The sequence below is a fragment of the Podarcis liolepis genome (assembly GCF_965112155.1).
Source record: "Podarcis liolepis genome assembly, chromosome: 5".
In the NCBI taxonomy this organism is placed as follows: Eukaryota; Metazoa; Chordata; class Lepidosauria; order Squamata; family Lacertidae; genus Podarcis; species Podarcis liolepis.
The window spans coordinates 58045890-58065923 of record NC_139556.1 but is presented as its reverse complement, the minus strand read 5'-3'; the positions used below and the strand labels follow the sequence as shown (position 1 = coordinate 58065923).

Sequence of the window (20034 nt, the reverse complement as noted above, 5' to 3'; positions counted from 1 at the left end):
TTCATTGGATTATAGTAATCCTTGCTCCTCGTGTATTTTTGTCATCCCCTATACAGTTTCCGGCTAATAGATATTAGGAAAATATCAGATGGCATCATGGAAAAAAGGGCTACCAAATGGTCAAAGGAAGAGTTCATCACTACAACTACTGGATTATTAATCAAGGAGATTCAGCTACCCTTTGTTCAAGTCCACAAAAAATAGCTCAAGCACTTACACCTGGTTGATGGAGAAGCACTCTGCAGCCTCACTCGAATTTCACTCTCTGTACAAGACAAAATGATAGAAAAGGCTTATTGTGAAGGGAGAGGTACTGGTAACTGGATACCCTGTACACACCTTTGGCATGAAGAACGTTCATTGCTGCTGGTTGTTAGCTTGGCATTCGGTATGTTCTGTCAGTATTTAGACCACATGCAGCAAAGTTTGACAGGAATAAAATACTAATTTCTCCTACACTATGGCTTGTCTAATCATTTTTTATGAGTTTATTATTATAATGCAATGGTGACACAGCAACTTTTATAAAACTGCACTCTGCTTTCATTCCTAGACCTCCCACCAGTCCAATTTTCCTTTTACATAATATGTGCTGACATTTCAAAGTGTTGCTTTCCTCAGTAGCAACCTGCCATGCCTCATCATAGCAAACCACTTTTTTAAAAACTTGTGTGACTTGGCCTTAAAGAAAAAAGCTTTCAAAATAAACAAACAAAAAGCCACTTAGCATGCCCACACACTCTTGGGCATGCCCAAATTAACTCTTTGGATCTCTGCAAAGTGTACAGTATATTATATCTTACCACGAGTTTGGCTTCGCCCCCTGGTAGCAGAGGAACCTGTGAAAATCAAGGAAAATGCAATTGTTTGAATTTTATTTTGAAAAACTGTGATGAAGATAAGAAGGTTGACGAAAATCCAGAATTCTTTGGGGGAAAGAAGGTTCTTTGAATAACCTGCTTTAAAGGTATAGTATGTGTACACATCCTTAGAAAACATTGGAAGAATGATTTGTGCTTCCAGTGACAGGGGAATGAGCACTCTATAGCACTCTTTATCCCCTCCGATGCCACCCAGCTTCCCAGTGGCGTAGCGTGGGGGGTGCAGGGGGGGCCGGCCGCACCGGGCGCAACATCTGGGGGTTAGGGTTAGGGGGCGCAAATCCACAGGTTAGGGGGCGCAAATTACTTGCCTTGCCCCGGGTGCTGACAACCCACGCTACGCCACTGCAGCTTCCTAGGGCCTGATCTGATCTGAATCTGTATTGCAGCGGTTCAGCCAGGAATGGGAAGCACTGGCAGTACAGTGGTAACTGGCTCTTGGGCTTCCTTTCAGCTTCCTGGGACTCTGGCACAACAGAGATGGAGTGGGAAAGGGGTATGCTTGTGCTGCCCGTTACTTTTGTAGATCAGGCACTTGCATATTATCCCCAAATATTAGACACATGCATTTCAGCTTCTTATCTACTAAAGCCAGAACTATTAGAACGATTCCATTTCTTTCTAAATGCAAAGCTCTGCACCAGATGGAAACATGACAGCAAAGAAATATACTCAAATCTGAGTCATTTCCATAATTCATTCTAGTGCAAGAGTATAGGGATTTTTCAACATTTTGAACTCCCTGACCATAAGGCATTTAATATGCACCTGCCCTCAATTTGGCCTTCATAGTATTAATAACAGAAATGTACCAAAATCTTTTCTTGGAAACTCTGGAGAGGAATTTGCGCTGGAGCTCCCTGCAGGGAAAAAACAAGAAGATTTCATATTAAAATTTAACTGCATGTGTTATATGGAAAGGGAGATTTCACTACACTTACTTCTGTAAAACAAGAAAATCCTTAATAAAAAGAAAAAGATGTCAAAGAGAAAAAGAACTACCAAACTTTTAGAAAACATCTAAAGGCAGCCCTGTTTAGGGAAGCTTTTAATGTTTAATAGGTTATTGTATTTTAGTGTTTTGTTGGAAGCTGTCCAGAATGGCTGGGGGGACCCAGCCAGATGGGCGGGGTATAAATAATAAATTGTTATTATTATTTTTTAAAAATAGTTTAACGTATCAGCATCGTGGTATATAGAGTATCCTGTAGTTTTCTCTGGAATTAAAAGGTGTCCCGAGGACATATGTGGAAGAGCTATTGATTAGTCTGCATGAGAAGTCAGGAAATGATCTTGGCAAAGTGCAGAGAGAGGATTATCACTGCTGACGAAAGTGTTATGTTAGACAATGGATTACAGTGCTATACTCCAAAAAGGCTTAATGGATCATGAATTGATATGACAATGGGGTGTGACTCATTCGAATAACAAAAGGGTCAAAAGTAGCAGAAGTACTGTAAAGGGCAAGTATTCACATGTCACGGTAAGCCAAACCATGGTGTCCTGAGACCACGTAATTGTGTTGGATCCCAGAGAGGAGCTTACACCCACTTTGCTTCTCTCTGGTCCTTTAAGCACAGCACTGCAGCTAAACCGAAAGTTTGGCTTAGCGTGTAATTTGAATCTGGGATTGTAGTTAAGGTCTCTCCTCCTCAAACACCATCTGTAGCCAAGGCTTGTAATATGGTTACAGACAGTGGTTAAGCAAAAAATCAAAATTTGGGTCAGCCACCAAAAAAATAAAATAAAAAAATTTGGGGTCAGCTAGGACCAGGAAAGATCAGAGTGGGTATGAGCTTCTCTGAAGGAATGAGCACATTTGTGAGGTCCCTGTAAGCCAGAGTTTGTGCAAATGAAGCAGGCTTCTAGGATAGTTGAATGATTAGCCAACATAATCTGTGCAACCCCTTAGTTTCCTTGAGACTATGGTACCTTCATATGCTGCATGGCGAGTGGAATAGGTTTTTCGTTCAAAGGTTGAGCCTGGTGATTTGGTAAGAGTAGAAGAAGGAGTGATGGCTTGCTTGTAGGAGGAAGAGGAGGTATTCGTTCTAGTATTTCCACCTACAGATGAAACAAGACCTCCTAAAATGTATGTACAATCGACCAGACTGTGATGGAAATGACAGTCCGGTCTTTAATTTAATATTTATTACTTAGAACAGAAAGCTTTTTCAGCTTGAGGGTCACATTTGCTATTGGGCAACTTTTGGGAAGGAGGGAAACAATGCCAGGGTGGGCTGATCCAGAGACAAAAGTGGACCCAGCAAACGTTTAACCTTTGTATAGCAGGCTGGTTTGTACACATGGTCGTAAACCCCTCTCCATCTTCCATTCAGCCAGCAACAGGCTTTCATCCAATATAGCGTTAAGTAACAATCCCGTCAGTTCAAGGCTTTACACTTGCACAACAGGCCTGTACCCTGCTCCTCCTCCCACAGACACATGAATCTTTTCTTGGGGGTTCCCTTAACCCTCCAGAGCAGGTGTGTGTGTGTGTGTGTACGTGTGGATTGTGTGAGGAGAGAGAGGGGGAATCCCATGGCACAAGAATAAATCCTTCTGCTGGAATGGTTACTTAGAGTTACGCTGAATACAAGCCATAGCCTTTAGAAGTCAATGACATTAATGGAGTATTTCAGTTTCACAAAAAGTTTGTGTGGTTTGCTACACATTGCAAAGTTTGTTGAAGTGTGGATTTTGAAGGGTGAGTGTGACTTGGTTTGCATATTGTTTCAAGAACTGTGAGTTAGGTAGGTTTGCCTTTAAGTGCAAACTAAATCAAACCCCACCCAAATCCCACTTGGAATAGTGTGGTTAAAATGTAGTTTGTTAAAAGTCCTGGTCACTGCATTTATTTCTGCCCTTGGATTTTCATAAGGTCTCCAAAAGCAGAGGGATAGCTGTGATCTAACATGATGCAGTCATGTGAATACTGGGTGAATGCCATGCTCCAAATTATGAAGAGAGAATGTTCCCTTTGTAATCCCAGGAAGAGGGCTGTTCTCATACATTTGCTTGTACTTCTGAATCTGGTGTCATTCAGTGGCTTCCCCATTAAACTGTTTGAAGAACAATGAACTTTTGTGAGGAAGCCTTTGCTTCCCTCCTCTGCCCTGCTCTCCAATTTTACGCTGACTTGGAACACACAGACTTAAGACATAGAAACATCAAGAGTTTATTAACTCAAACTGCTCTGGCTCTTTTAATGTGGCTGTGAGCATCATACTTTCAATATGGATTCCTAAAGTATCTAGGGAAATTCCAAAAAGCCATTTCAATCAGGACCGTTACAAGAAAACACGCTAATGTGTTCCATGTTAATTAACTAGAGGCGTTACTTTTCCTTCTAGGAGGTGTGTGTGGCCTATGGAGAGCTTTACACCTGGAAGGTTTTATAAAGTTTCATGAAGTTGTGTGAAGTCTGTCCTGTCTAGGCTACCTTCCAGTGGTTCTGTTGGGGCTGGACTTTGGGGCTCCAAGGCCCTACAATCCAGGGGTCTTCAGATGACTGCCAGCAATGATGGCAGAGGGTGCCCTCTGCAGTGAAGAGCTTGCTGAGGCTCCAGCAACAGCCACCACCTTCATTTCCCCAGAGTGTCTGCAGGAAAAAGAGGAAACTCATGGGAAATGGAGATGGTGGCTATTGCTGGAGCCTCTTTAGTAAGGAAAATGGGGTTTCTTCCTGCTGGAAAGGGGAAGGAGAGCAGTGACCAGGAGGTGGGTGAGAAGGTGGCAAAGCAACAAGATTGGCAGAGCACTGGGGGAGAAGGCAGGACAAGCAGCCCAGGTGGCATGTTGGGAGAGAAGGGTCTAGCCAGGGTGAGGGTCCCTGGAGGTCTCTTTGCCCATGCCCCCTCAAACATGGCAGTGCTGTCGGCCTCATCAGAAGAAAATATCAAGGCACACCCGCACAGCCTGTTTGGAGTTCTCCAGTGAGCAGCAGGGTGGATAGTTCCTTGGTTGTCTAAATCAGTGTTTCCCAAACGTTTTTGGGCAACGGCACACCTGTTTACCGGAAAAAAATCTCGCGGCACACCACCATTAAAGCCCCGCCCCGTGACGTCAGCGCGCAGCGTCACGCCGGGAGGGACGCACAAAAGTGAAAGTTTTTTCCCTCCCCCTTGCCGGGGTGGGAGGAGGCAGCAGAGCGAGGGACTGAGGGACGGCGGCAGCTGAGGCGGCCACCCCTCGACGCCGTCCCAAAAGCCGCCAAAAAGCCCTAAAAAAAGAGGAGCAGCACAAAAAACACACCACACACGTGTTCTAATTTGCTTCTAACTCCGGGTTAGAGCGCAGCACGTGGAGGATGGGTGGGGAAAGAGAGAGGAGGCGCACTGATAGAACGCCAGGCACAAGGGCCGCCAGGGAGAGCCAGCGCGCGCCCCACCCCGGACGCTCGCAGCCACCGCCATCCCTCCCTCCCAGGGAAGGCGGGATTAGAGCAAGCGCCCGGGCAGCAAGAAGCGCGCGCGCGCCGGCCCTGCCCTGGATCCCTCAGAACCGCCAGTCTCTGGGAAAGTGGGCGTGGCTTCAGAACTCTCAGGCAGCAGCACCCGCCGCCCGGCAAGGCTTCCCATTGGGAGGCGCGAATGCTTTAGTGGGCGGGGATTGGTGCAAATATAGGCAGGGCGGGCTGAGAGGAGGAGCCGCCGCCGAGGAGCAGCGACACCAGCAGCGTTTCCTCTCCCCCCTCCCCTCCCGTGTCAACAAGCGGGGCGCCTGCGCCGGGGGTTTGCTCGTCAGGCAGGCAGCCAGGCAGGCAGACGGCGAGAGCCCCGCGCTGGGCGGCCGCTGCTCGCCGCCGCCGCCCCGCGTCTCGCCGCCCGACTCGCCCGCCTCCCTCCCACGGCACACCAGCCGGTGTCTCACGGCACACTAGTGTGCCGCGGAACACCGGTTGGGAAACACTGGTCTAAATGGATGCCTTCCATGTTCTCTGCAGAAAGGCTTTTCCAAGGCAAACCAAATAAGTTTATACAATAACCTAATGTTTATTTGCAGCTGTTTTTATTTGATTCCTCTGTACCCCCATGTGCTGAGCCCAAGAAGAAGCGCCAAGAAAAGACAGAGAACCACAGGAGATTGCAAGGAAATATAATTGTGTGGTGATATTTCCTGGAAGAAGAAAAACTACCAGTTGTATAAATTCCCACCATTTACCACAAAAAGGATCCTGCTTCCAGATTTTAAAGGGCATCTCTGGGCAAGGACTCTTTCCCTTCTCTTGTAGTTCCACAAAAGCTGAGAGGAGGAATGCTTCTCCCACACATACACACAGCACTTGTCGCTTTTGAATTGTAAGCTTCTGCCCTTTCTCCCCACACCTTTTTACGTTCCTCGTTTATGTTGTTTCCCTTTCCCTTCAGTCTGAGAACCACTTACTGGCTGTCACATAACTGCTGCCGTGGGTGTATGTCCTTTTCTCCACTCCACCTCCTCCACTATAAGCCGTTGATTTGAGGCTGCTGGTACTGCCTCCTTCTGTCAAAGTAAACACAACATGAGATTCTGTGGGTGGGAAAAAGCAGGAAAAGAGGACTGCGGAATAATATAGGGGCCTTTCAGTGGGGCCATATACAACATGAGCATGCCTCACATATATGGTGTCAAACAACCATATGATTTTTAGAAGGCACCTGAAGGCAGCCCTGTACAGGGAAGTTTTTCATGTTTGATGCTTTCTTGAGTTTTAATATTTTGCTGGAAGCTGCCCAGAGTGGCTGGAGCAACAGAGTCAGATGGGCAGCATTTAATAATAGAATGATGATGATCAATTTCACAGAAATAATGTAAGACTAGAGTAGCCTTCCCCAAACATGCTGGGGCTGATGGGAACTATAGTTCAAAATGGTGCTTTTTTTGTAAAAAAATATGTTTAGGGGGTACTCTCATTTTGACTCAAGAAAATCACCATTTTATAGTTCAAATCGGGGGAAATAAATATAGTAAATGGACAAAAGTACAAAAATTCACAAAATGTTTAGGGGTATGCGTACCCCTGCATCCCCCCAGAAAAAAGCACTGGTTCAAAACAGCTAGAGAGTATGAGGTTGAGGAAAAGCTGAATGGATTAATTCCTCTCAAGAATAGGGCTGCCGCATAGTCAATTTTGAACTAACTAGGTGGGTCCCCCTGCCTACACTCACATGTGTCATACTTGCAACACACCTTCAGTGCTAGAAAACAGACCACTTTAAATCTACTTAGCTGAAATGAGAATTACCGTATTTTTCGCTCTATAACACGCAGATTTTTTCTCCTAAAAAGGAAGGGGAAATGTCTGTGCGTGTTATGCAGCGAATGTGTGGTCCCTGTAGCCGAAAAATAAGGCAAAAATCAAACCGCGCTTCAGGGAGAAGGGAAGCCTGAAGAGAGGAAGTGGCAGCTTCCCTGCATTCTGCCTCAGGGTCTTACTGCCCACCCTGCTCTGTTTCGTTGCTGTGTTTGCTCAAACGGAACAAAGAGCAGGGAAAGCCCCTCCCCTCCAGGCAAGTAGAGAGGAAAGCAGAGCGTCGCTCTATCCTGTCCCTGCTCCGGAGGGAACAATGTTTGTGAAGGGAAGAGAGATTACAGGTTCGGCTTAAAATTCTGATTTGACTTCCTGCTTTTTGTTTTTGGAGACACACAGCATTCAAATATGCTTTCTTCCATTTAAAAGGATGAAATCCTTAAACAGTGGCTGGCTTGTGTGGGTGGGTGGGGGAAAACTTTTGCCTTCCTTTCCTCACGTTATAGCCCTCTCCTGCATTCTTAGCCTTCTGTGTTTTTCCTTCCCTCCCCACTTAAAATGTGGTTACAAAGCATGGATCCACATGGATCCTCAGGATCTTTGCATTGGGTCACCCCAAATTCACCATCAGAGCACACAGCATGTCCATGGCTACAGCCTGCCCCCCCCAAAATCACACACCCATTGTTGCCTGGGGCTGCAATGGTGCAAAAACGTGGTTACAAAGCATGGATCCACAGGGATCCTCAGGATCTTTGCATTGGGTCAGCCAAAATTCACCATCAGAGCACATAGCATGTCCATGGCTACAGCCTGTCCCCCCCAAAAAAAATCACGCACCCACTGTTGCCTGGGGCTGCAATGGTGCAAAAACGTGGTTACAAAGCATGGATCCACAGGGATTCTCAGGATTTTTGCATTGGGTCACCCCAAATTCACCATCAGAGCACATAGCATGTCCATGGCTACAGCCTGCCCCCCCCCCCAAAATCACGCACCCACTGTTGCCTGGGGCTGCAATGGTGCAAAAACGTGGTTACAAAGCATGGATCCACAGGGATTCTCAGGATTTTTGCATTGGGTCACCCCAAATTCACCATCAGATCACATGTCTGTGGCCACAGCATGAATCACAAAAATGATACGTCCACTGTTTCATTCAGAATATTTTTTCCCTTGTTTTCCTCCTCTAAAAACGATGTGCGTGTTATGGTCAGGTGCGTGTTATAGAGCGAAAAATACGGTACATTCCAGTGAGAAAGGGAAGGCTAGAACCCTAGTCAGAAGAGTTGTACGATCAAGAGCTATTATCACTGCTTGGCACTCCTTACAATTACTCTGGTAAAGAAACCACACCACAGATGGTGTGGTTGGTCAAAAGTTACTCAGCAAAGGTGCTCGATATCAAACTCAAACAGCTGTTGTAGTCAACACATCCCATCCCAGGTTTTTCCAGGCTGATAGTGTGAAGGGAAGTTACATCATCACGGACAATGTGGGCCGAGGTCATACAGAAGCCATGGGAGAATGGGACCAATTGATATTTAGAAACAACAACCCTCTACTGGCAATGTTCCTTGGCTCAGAAATAATATGATCTAACTGGATTTTGTTCCATATATTCTTCTGAGCCAAGCCTATGGGCCTAGTGAACTCCCATGCACAGAGAGGCTGTACAAAGTCTCTTGCTATTTTTAATCCATGTCTTTCCTGTAACTTTCCTGCAACCGTAAGTAGGATGGTGCTTTTGTTATGCTTTGATCTATAAGCTCAGTGGCACAAACACTTGAGGGGCTTCTGACAAAGAGGCACAAACAAAGCAAACTGAGATGCATGCATGCAGAAACACGTATAGTGAACTCTGTACAGCAGCCACTTACTTGGGGGAAGAGATGTCAGTCTGGTGGTAACAGTTTCTGTAATAACTGGAGAGAGAGAGAGAGAGAGAGAGAGAGAGAGAGAGAGAGAGAAGAGAAGAGAAGAGAAGAGAAGAGAAGAGAAGAGAAGAGAAGAGAAGAGAAGAGAAGAGAAGAGAAGTATAAATCCATGGGATAGGTTGTCCTCATTTACAGAGGAACCTTGATGCTGCTCCTCAATCATTAGCATCTGGACAGCAAATTGAGCAGGTACGCAGTCACCTGATCACACTATTTCCCACTGTGGTGAGATCAATTGCATTTCCCTTCAAATCACAGCATTATTTCTAAAATCACATCTATACATAGGCAATTTTAATGCAAATCTGTGCTCACTTTTCTCCCTGTTTGGGGGCGATAAGCAAGTCACCACGACTTCTTCTCTTTTTTTCAAAATTGCTAAGCTGAATTTGAGTCTTGAATTCAAACCAACAAATTCCTTTTGAAAGTTGTTTGTTTCTGGCCCATGGAAACCATCTTGGTAATTAAGAGAAGGACTCAATTTTTTACAGGTGAGATACTTATGAAGGCATAGTGAGATATAACTTTTCAAAGGATGTATACAGCAGGGATAATTGCCTGAAACCCTGTGAAATATTTAGCCGAAACCATCTCTGAAAATGGCAATATAATGCTTCTGAAAAGGCATATAGTATTAAGCTGCTATTAACCTGGTTTGCAAGGTTGGTTTATTATATCAAAACTTCCATTTGGAAAATAATCGGGAGGTTCCACTTGGTCCCCACCATGGGGCCATTTCACATAAACTTTTCTTCTTTGAAGTGTTACCCTGAGATGACTCTTCCGTCCCAATACTCAGGCAGTAAGGGCCTTCACATTTTAAGATCCCATTGCCGCATAATGAACATTTCATTATGTATAAGCCTTTTAAAAAATGTTATAATAATGTCAGAAGAACATTGAACCACATGGATATTGAAGGGTGAAATGATTGCACGCTAACTTTTACCTCTGCAATGTCTGTGCGAATCAACTTAAAGAATCATCTATTCCTAGAAAAGGTTTCACTTACGTCTCTCTGTGACTTCTGTTCCATCCCGCTTGTTTTTCTTTGTTACAGCGGCCATATCATTGCTACATGAAGGCGAAGAGAAAGAGCAAAGGTTAACATATTCCTGACCCCGGTGGCTACTTTGCTGTAGTGGTCCCACTCAGGCGCTTCCTCCCTCCTCAGCCAATGCTAGGCTAGGAAGCAGTTTAAGATGTGCAGTTTGCACATTTTCACACAGTCCCTCCTGGAACACTTCATAGGCCTTTTTCTATTTGATGAGAATATGTGTGATTTATAAGGACTGGAAAGTGCTCAGCCAGTTAGAAGTTTAGTTTTTGTTTGTTTTTTAAGATAAACCAATTCCTCTCACAAGAGAAAGGCATTTGGCACAGGTATTGTGTTCTTTGTCCTCTCCCCCACCTCATAAAGTGCTCTGAAGTAACCTATCCAGGGTGTTAGAATGTTTAAAATCCGAAGTTTACAATTATTTCATTGAAGTTCTGGAAAGGTGGCTAATAAGTAGAAGAAAGGTAGAAACTTGTTTTTAAAAACAACTGCTTTAGTCGGTGAAGCAACAGTGTCATCTAGTGGCAGCTCAGGAATATTTAGCCAGTGTTTATCTCCCCCTGCTCAGATTTACAGTAGTTCACAGCTTTAGTCTTCAAATGTTTCCAGGCCTCAAAATTTAAAATATTCCTGTAAAAACAGTCTATATTTGTTTGCTTGCACTTTTGGGATATGACTTCCTTGGGATCCAGTCGTATTGGTGGTGTTCTTTGTTCAATTCTTGTTTTCAGACATGTAGCTTTTTGAGGTTTTTAAATAACATTTTTACATTGTTGCATTTTAACAGTGTTGTACTACCCCAAACTCCTACAAGAAGAAGGGCAAAATAACAACAACATAAATCTTCTGCAATTATGTTTGGTGTTTGCCACCCCCTCTGGCACTAAAAAGTAGGAACGTTCAGATTTCTGAATTATAGTGGTTACTTTCCCCCTAATAAACTACAATGACTTGTTTAGCTCAGGAGTAAAAAGATACCAGGAAGGTGGAACATATGTTCTGCTGAAGGGTGTGAAAAAAAGAGGAGTGCTGAACGGGCAAGAAATGGGAGCAAAGTAGTTTATGAAGGGACAAGATCTGTTGTTGCACATTCAAGTAGATGGGAAACAGTGGTCCTGTAGGACCACAGAACCCTTTGTACTTATTATACCTGTGGGCACATATCTGCTATCATCTACTGAACTTGTGGAGGTAAGGAACATTTAAATCACATGCCTCCCCCTGCCCCAATCATCCTGGGAACTGTACTTTGCTCTGGGTGCTGGGAATTATAACTCTGTGAGGGGTTCCCATTATTCCTTGCAGAAACTATGACTCTTAAAGTGGTGTAAAAGTGCTTTAAATGTATGGCGTGGGTGCAATTTCATTCCGCCCACCTACATACGCCTCAGTGAACTCATGAAGAGGGTTTATTTGCCTTTGGGATGACTTTGAAAGTGGTTTTACTCATGCTCAGTGATTGGTTGATTGCTACTAAAGAAGGAATTTCCTCTCAAGCCACATTGGCTAAAAAGATGCCTACAAAAGCAGCCTTACATGTATGCATGAGCCAATATAAAACTCACTGAGCTCCGTATGGGATTATATTGTGTCCTTTTTCCTAGACAAATACTGCTCCTGTGGAGGAAAATATTTGCACATGAAGTGAGTCTCATCTCAGGGTAAATCCATCCTAATTGTTTGTCTAAATCCACCCGAATCTCTTTCTTCACTGCTGTGCCCTCTTCCTCAGGATAATGGATGCCTGAGGCACTTCAGCAAACCCACAGCACCTTAAACCATGAATCACAGGCACAGTCATAATTGGCGCGCATGATGAACAAGCTCCAACACTGAAGGAAGATGCTTGAAAGATGAGCTTAGGCGGGTGGAACAATGGAGCCCTGGAGCCAAACCCAACCCAGTCTATGAGAAGATTTTGGCTTGAGGTGGCATCTTGGCCTCGCTCTCTCAGCCTCTGTTGTTTTGCTAAAGTTTCTTTTGCATGTTCCTTTCTTTTGCTCGACCTTGGCTTTCAGGATTTGGGAGAGCAGCCAGTGTGGAGTAGAGGTGAGGGTGTCAAACCAGACTCAAATCCCCACTCTGTTGTCATGAGCAAGGCTGGCCCTATAATTATGAAGAATAAGGGAATCACCTCAGGCAGCACAGACTGGCAGGCAAAGGCAACAGCTCCCCTAGCCACACCTCTGGCCGTTCCCCTCTGATGGAGATCAAAGCTATGTGTGCCACATGGCCTTGCAAGCACACACAAACACAACCACCAGGTGCAATAGGGGATGCTATGCTCTCCTGTTGAGAGTGTTGATGCACAATTCAACTGCCAAGCCAGTCAGCTTCTGAGCATGGAAGGGGGAGCCATTGTGTCATTTACCTCAACTAGCAAAACATCTTGGGCCAGTCCTGGCCATGAAGGCCTTAGGCCAGTCACAGTCTTTCGGCCCAAACTACCTCACAGGTTTGTTGTGAAGTTAGAATGGTGGGGAGGAGAAGAACCACAAACATTTATCTGAGCTCATTAGAGGAGGGTTGGCAGCTTGTGGCCTTCCTGATATTGCTGGACTGCAACTCTCATCAACCATGACCATTGAGCCACGCTGGCTGAGGCCAATGGGAATTGGAGTCCAACACCATCTGGAGGACCACAGGTTCGCAGAGCCTTGCCTTACATGACATAAAGGATTAAAATGCAATTAAGTAAACTTCAGGTGGCATCTGGTCATGCATGCTCTGAACAGAAAAATCGTGACCCCTCCCTCTAGTCTCCTGTCACAGAGGTCCAAAGAGGACATTTCCAAGTATTTTAAAGCTGCCAAGTAATTTAACAACAAAACTCAAGGCGATAGGACTCAAAGCTATTTGAGAAGCATACTCTCTAACCCAGACAGGGAAAGTGTGGGCCTTCAGATGTTTTGAACTCCAGCTCCCATCAGCCCAAGCCAGCATCGCTTATGGTCTGGGATGGTAGTAATTCAATATGTAGAGGGCCACAGGTTTCCCATCTGTGACATATTCTATGGTATTTGTCTGGTGATGAGTGGTCAGTAATCCCAGGAAAGACACAATGCAGTGTTACTGTCCTTTAAATTATTTTTCAACTGGCCCCTGGGTCACAGCAATCAAATCCTAAGGCTGTCATTTCACACTATTTAAACTAGGGTCGCCATACGTCCAGAATTTTCCAGACACAGCCAGGATTTAATGGTCGGAAACAGTGTCCAGGCGGAAATTGCTTAAATGTCCAGGAAAATCCGGATGTACCCAATGTCAGAAGTGTAGATTTTGATGAATTTCCTTAATAGCTCAATAGCCTTGGACAAAACTAGAAAAAGCTCAACAACTTTGGCCAACTTTGTGTCTGGATTTTCACTTTTTGGAATATAGAAAAAGGTTTTGCTTTGTTTAGTCAATCTACTAAAAAAAACCAAAAAAACAACAACCCAGAAATCTCCTCTACTCCATTTATTAATGTTTCTAATTTATAGGCTGGTTTTTATTGTATTTTATATGCTATAAGCCACCTTGATATATTTTATGAAAGTACAGATTATCAATGTTAAAACACACAAATAAATAGTATTTATTAGGTTTGTGACTCACTTGTTATCAAGGTCTCCAAGAGACTTACATTTAAAAGAATCAAAATAAATACACTATACCATTAGAAATTCTTATAAAACATCAACATTCTCATACAAACACTTACAATTCATATATACACATATAACTTGTCCACACTAGAGTAAATGTGGATTTGCCGTTCTCCCCGGTAATGTCCACCCTATCCCAGTGTTGTACTGGACCTTTCCCCCTTTAAATGCAGGTTCTTTCAATCCTTGGAAAGTCCAAAATGGCTAGGATTGAAAAAGTCCACATTTAAAGGGGGAAAGGTCCAGGACAACATTGGGGTGGGGTCTACTTTTTGCTCTGGTGTGGACAAGTCTGCAGACAGAAACAACCCCCCACAGAAGCCTCAGGAAACTTTGGTAGCACACCAACAGCAGAACAAAATCAGTTCTGTCCATTAATTACCCCTTTGTTCTATAGTCGCCCAGAATTGAACAGCAACTTTAGCCGCTGAAACTGCTCCAGTTGGCTTGTGTGATCTTCCAGCACTGCTGATATCACTTATCAATCAAATTTACCTTTCACAGCTAAGCTACTGTAGTAGCCTAGCCACTGCTTTGGGGTCCTGTGTACCATTCCTTCAAATATCTAAGACGACAGCAGGAATTTGAAGTCTAGCAAGGCTTTCTTCTCTTTTGTTCCATCCTCTGGGGTACAGAGATGATTATCTCAGTGACTAGAAATGAGGCAGGCTGGCACATTTGCTTTTGGTGTTTCACATGGGTGCCCATCATGTGATAAGACATCAAAGGAGAGGGAATTCAAAAGAAAAACTATTATATATCCTGCCACTGAAAATGCTGCATTTGCCCAAGGAGTTGATTTAATTATCATAAGTGAAATTTGGAGCTCTTCCAGGAGTGGCTGCACAACAATCTGTTGGGGACATTCTAGTTCTGACTTTCCTGCAGTGAGCAGGAGGTTGGACTAAGGCAGGGGTTGCCAACATTTTTGGACCAGTGGACACATTTCAAATTTTCAGAGTGTGCTGGGGGTGCTAGACAAAAATAGCTGCTATGGAGGGAGAGGAGGTGTGGCATAACACAAAATGGCTGCCATGGAGAGTGTGGCATAACACAAAAATTAAATTATGTTAATTCTAGGTATTCACAATTATAACTAAACCAGAGCAGAACATTATTCTTTTAAGATGGTTTTGCTGATTAAGTATTCTTACTAATACTGGTGTTTTTGTAGCATCAGGGCATAGTATAAAACAAAAACTATGGAAAACTTATGAGCAAAAAAATACACAAGGAGGTATCTGAAATAGGCATAAGATCTAAAAGAAACAAGGGAAATTATTGTTTTATCTTGATAAGAATTCTTCAAATAGAAATAATTGTTAATGGACTTGTGATATAATTATATCCAAAGCAAGTGATTGCTTGCAAAATGCAAGCATGAACAGCAAGGTTGATACTGCGGTAATGAAGGAGCAATTTAGGGAAGGAGCATAGCTCACAGGTAGAGCTTATGCTTTGTGTGCAATCTCTGCCATCTTCAACTGCTGCCAGTTGGTGTATTTAGCAATACTGGGGTAGTGTGTGGCTTTCTCGGGATGTCTTGGGTATTGGTTCAGTGAGATAACATGGCCAAAGGACTTAAGCACTGAGGCATAGTGTCCATTACAGTGGGATGGTGAAAAACCCCAGCAGCCCAAAAGGGAAAGGCCTTCCCAATTTCAAATAGTGATTGCTTCTCAGAGTATATTCATGCTACATTAAACTGGTCAGATCCTGCTGTAGTCCTGGTATGTCTATGCTGAGTGGTGCTTGCTGGGGTTTCAAGTAAGAGTCTGGCCCCACCTGGAGATGCCAGGGACTGAACCTGTGACCTTCTGCATGCAACACATATGCTCTTCCATTGAACCACTTGTGTGATTCAGTCTGTGTCAGCTCCTGCCATTCCACCCAGCTACCAGTGAACCCCAGCAGAGAACCAGCAATGGCTGTGTGGTCCCTTCAGCTACTTCTCATGCTCATCATGCAGATGCCCCAAGGCGAAGGGAAGTTGGATTTCTCTCAGACCCTTCCTGCCCTCCCAGTGATGTATTAAGCACTTGAGCAGGAGCACAGAAAGTCTTCATTTGGTCAGGCATTTAGAACTCAGCTTTAAAAAACCCCTAAGTTAAGCAACTTGGAATAGGCTGCTCAAGACAGAATCTTCAGAGGCCGGAAAAGAATATGGGGGGATTTTGTCCATGCTTCTAAACAAACCATAACTACAGTTCCTGCTCTGTTAACACTGGGCACTTCCATGTTGTTGGCATTTTGAGGTGGGATTCAGTCACTTAGTGGCATCAAGGTGCCACAATTTTAGTTGATTCAGAAGTCTTGTGCAACAAACTTTTAAAAAAATACCCCACCAAACTAGACTTTTTTGTTATATGGAGCGTGACAAGGAAATGTACTGCAAAGCTGGAAAAACACTTAGTTTGAGGCATCAGCCATCTGATCTCCCAGCAAACAAATCAGGATGAATGTTCAGTAGGCAGGTTAAGTGGAAGCACCCTTAGATTAGTTGCATTTTGATATATGCGCCACAAGTAGGGAACAGGATCAAGCAAGATGTGTCATGCATGCCTCTAGGAAACTAATGTCCTTGGGATAAGGAATATGTTCAGTACAACACACCCAGCCAGCTCAGTGAAGTGTACTACACATTGCAGAAGAAAGCAAGATTTTTAAAATGCCGGAAGCCAACAGCTAACTTGCCCTGAGGGTATATTTATGCATTTTTCTAAATGCAGTAATTGGGCAGAATTTGTGAATGGAAGTAAAATGGTGCGTTCCACTTCCTCAATATTTCTCTCAGCTCCCGAACCTCAGATTGTCTCTTCTGATGTTCTCTTTTCAGTCATGCCCTTAACACTTCAGAAGTAGGGAATGTTATCCCATAGGTAGAGGAAATTCATTCTGGGCCCTTTAAGCCACTATTGAAACACCATAAAAGTCACAATGCTCTTCAGAGCAGCTTAATTTTTACTCATGTTCTTTACTCCTATATTTTCCAGGAGACTAATTCAACATTTAACTTCAGAAGATTTCTGAAAAGTTTGCCTCTATGGTAGAATCTAGCAAAGGTTTTATCAGTGTTGATAAACATATTTAAATACTATTTTGCAGATGGGGACGATGACCTGAAAGCCCACAGTCCAGGTTTGAAACCAAAGTAGTAGCAGAAATGAGCAAAATAGACAATTGAATAATGAAATAACACCATGTAAAGAATTAATAATGACCCACAAAACGCCCTTTTCATAATGATGCTAATTTTTGAAAGTCCATAACTCAAGATTAGGTACTTAATTATATATAGGAATACAAAGGAGTTCAGTGATTCCTGATAATATACTCCTTGCTGATGAAGGTGGCTTGAATCTATTGTTATTTTTCACAGTCAACACAAAATTGCTTTCTGCAAAGGAACTGCAAGCATTTTTTGAGAGATATGGTTCAGTGTACCCAAAAAACAGGATCCACACACATCGTCCACAGAACTAGCACACAATAAGTACATTTTTGTAATGATGGTTATGCAGTTCCTCTGCCTTGAAAAATGCATTAGTCAGTCTTTCTTCCAGGGTTCTGACATACCATACCCATCTACAGCTATAACCATAATCTTGTGAATGCCTATCTAATAAGGCTGCAATGCTTTTGTATGCTTACTAGGAAGTAAGTCTCAAAAAATTTACTTTCAAGTAAATATCCACAGGACTGGACCACATGGACCCAGATGTGAGAGGAAATGCTTATTTTGGCTTGTTTTCAGAGTATTGCTATTAAGTTGTATACTTATAGCTTTTCTTTCAGTGCCAATTGTAAACCTATTTTCCCCATAACCAAACTGTCTCAATACTCAGTCTCTACAGCATAATTACTAGACTTCTTAATATAGAATAAGAAGCTATTTTGGCCCATATTTTGCCTGAGAATTATCTCTCCACACTTTCCCCCTTTTTTACAATCAAATAATCTGATAGAATTATAGTAGAAAAGGGCACCCTTCTGAGTGTTTCCTTGTCTTGTGTTACATACCTGAAGTGCTTCTGTTCGTAATCCTTATTGTTTGCTTTCTACCCAGATCCCAGATGTTGTCCCACAAGTCCTTGAATAAAGCACTCCTTCAGCAGTATGGTGTTTCTCAGACTGCGTGATCCTCAGAGAATGCTGAATTTGACTTGTATTTAATGTCTTTTACCCCACGCCCCCCAAACACGTATGTTCTTTTCCCCAAAACATTTTTCCTAAACAAGTCCTGACAAAGGTGTGTGATGGTTTCTTGCCTTACTCCACCCTATCAATTATCTGACACAGTGCGGGTAAAAAAAAAGTCTGCCTCCAGGAATCAAATTTAACTGCTGAAATAAAACACATCAAGCTACAAGCTCAAATACATCCAGTCTAGCCTACTGCAATGTGCTTTACATGAAGCTGCCTTTATACATGGCATGGAAATTTTCATTGATGCAGAATGCAGCTAGTTGGGGTTAGGTATTTGTTGGCTACCTTTACATTTTAGGCCTCAATTTGAAGGTATTTAACTCTTAAGTTCTAAATAGTCTAGGGCCAGGTTATTTGAAGAAAAGACCATATGAGGCCCAGGCCTCAAGACTGGCTTCAGAGTTGTTAGGACTCTGTGAGACATCTGCAGAGTCCGGACCTCCCTGCTACCTCACCCTCTCCCTCCCAGTAAGTAGCAGTGACTCTGCTGCTGAGAGGTCAGATACATGGCAGTGCCCCTCATTAGTGACTCCTCCTGACCTGCTATTAAGGTCAATTAGATTCATGATCTGAAGAAACTGGGCCTTTTCCGTAGTGGCTCCATATTTGTAGAACTCCGTCTCAAGCCTTGTGCATTTGACCCCTTCTCTCTCCGTGTTTTTGAAGAGGCCTTGAAGACCTTTTTGTTTCTATCAGCTTTTAGTTGAAATATGCTGAGCTAATTTTTGAATGGTTGCTACTCTCTGCCTTAAATTGTTTTAACTCTTTCATGGGAATCTATTGGGCTATGTTGAGGTGTTTTATAAACCATTATAGTTTATAATTTTATATCTTTCTTATCATTTTATTTTATTCATTGTGAGTCACCTTGAGAGGGCATAGAAATACTGAACCACCTGATTAAACAAGCAAACCACTTGAAATATCAATTTCCCAAAGTGGCCAGCCAGGGACCTCTAAGTAGCCTACAAGCATGACTTGAAGACAAAAGCAACTGGTAATAGGGCGCCAAAAAGATAGGCTACCTATCCCCCAAATTCAGGACGAAAGAAGACACAGATTTACACTAAATTTGCACATGCTAATTTATATTCAAAAATGCAAATTTAGAAATGACTAGAAAATAAATTGAAATACAATATGCCTCACCATACCAGAGAAGACTGTAACCAGGTTATCTGTGTGCCTGCTCAACGTCCTGTCTTTGTGCTAGTAGTTGACGGGCAACTTCAGCACCCTGTCTTCTCCCTTCATATTGTTCTTTATCTTCTTCCTGTGGTTCTTTACCTTATTGATATTTTTTATCAGACTTGGGTTGAACAGCCCTTCCAGCAGAGGACTGACCTCTGCAAATAATTGATATTTGGTTGGCACACTGACTCTGAGCCCCAACTGGAGTTTCAATGTAGCCATCGTGGCTGCTTGCCACCTTCCCCTTCATGAATCTGTTTAATCCTGTTGTAAGAAATGGGAGACATGGTAGGAGGCACCATTATACAGGCACAGGCCTGCAAGGGACCAATTAAGGTCTGTAGTTCAACCAAAAAGAAAAGGCACCAAATGCAGGAGAAAAGGGGAGGAAATCCTCCACCTGCAATCTCAATAAACGATTCGGTGCACTTGGGTGTTTCCTCCCCATTTCCCCCCATGTAGCTGAACTCCCTGTGTGGTAGAAGGGAGCCTCCTATTTTACAGCATCTTGATGCATTCTTGCTAGAATGTCATAGTGGAGACAATAATTCTGAATGCCCTTTACACAGCTAAACACTTGCAGCAGGTGGATCTATATCAGCGGTTCTCAACCTGTGGGTCGCGACCCCTTTGGGGGGTTGAACGACCCTTTCACAGGGGTCGTCTAAGACCAGGGGTCAGCAAGCTTTTTTGGGGGTGGGCAAGCGGGGAGTGACGCCAGGATGTCACCCACCCTCACGGCTGACACCCAGTGTGCACTGCATCCCCTGCACCCGCCTTCCTCCACCGGTGACCTGAATTACTTTCACTTTTGGTTCGTTTGCTGCAGAAGGCACCCTTATGGCAATCAGAACTTGAGTGAGCAAGTACTGTAATACCTATT

The 20034-nt window shown here is 43.6% G+C and overlaps 1 protein-coding gene across 2 annotated transcripts in view; it reads right to left on the bottom strand.

Annotated features, from left to right (window-relative positions):
- Positions 1-18049, bottom strand: part of COL17A1 (collagen type XVII alpha 1 chain) — a 61033-nt gene extending 42984 nt beyond the window's left edge. The window contains exons 1-8 of one of the 2 annotated variants that reach the window (XM_083505042.1): positions 17775-18049; positions 10063-10124; positions 8994-9038; positions 6267-6365; positions 2814-2945; positions 1694-1741; positions 804-839; positions 218-265 (exon numbers count right to left, since the gene is read on the bottom strand). In XM_083505042.1, the coding sequence (XP_083361168.1) occupies positions 218-265; positions 804-839; positions 1694-1741; positions 2814-2945; positions 6267-6365; positions 8994-9038; positions 10063-10117 (463 nt within the window). In that variant the 5' untranslated portion in view covers positions 10118-10124; positions 17775-18049. The remainder of the gene's footprint in view (positions 1-217; positions 266-803; positions 840-1693; positions 1742-2813; positions 2946-6266; positions 6366-8993; positions 9039-10062; positions 10125-17774) is intronic. The other variant, XM_083505043.1, reaches the window with a different exon arrangement.
- Between the last annotated feature and the right edge of the window lie 1985 nt (positions 18050-20034).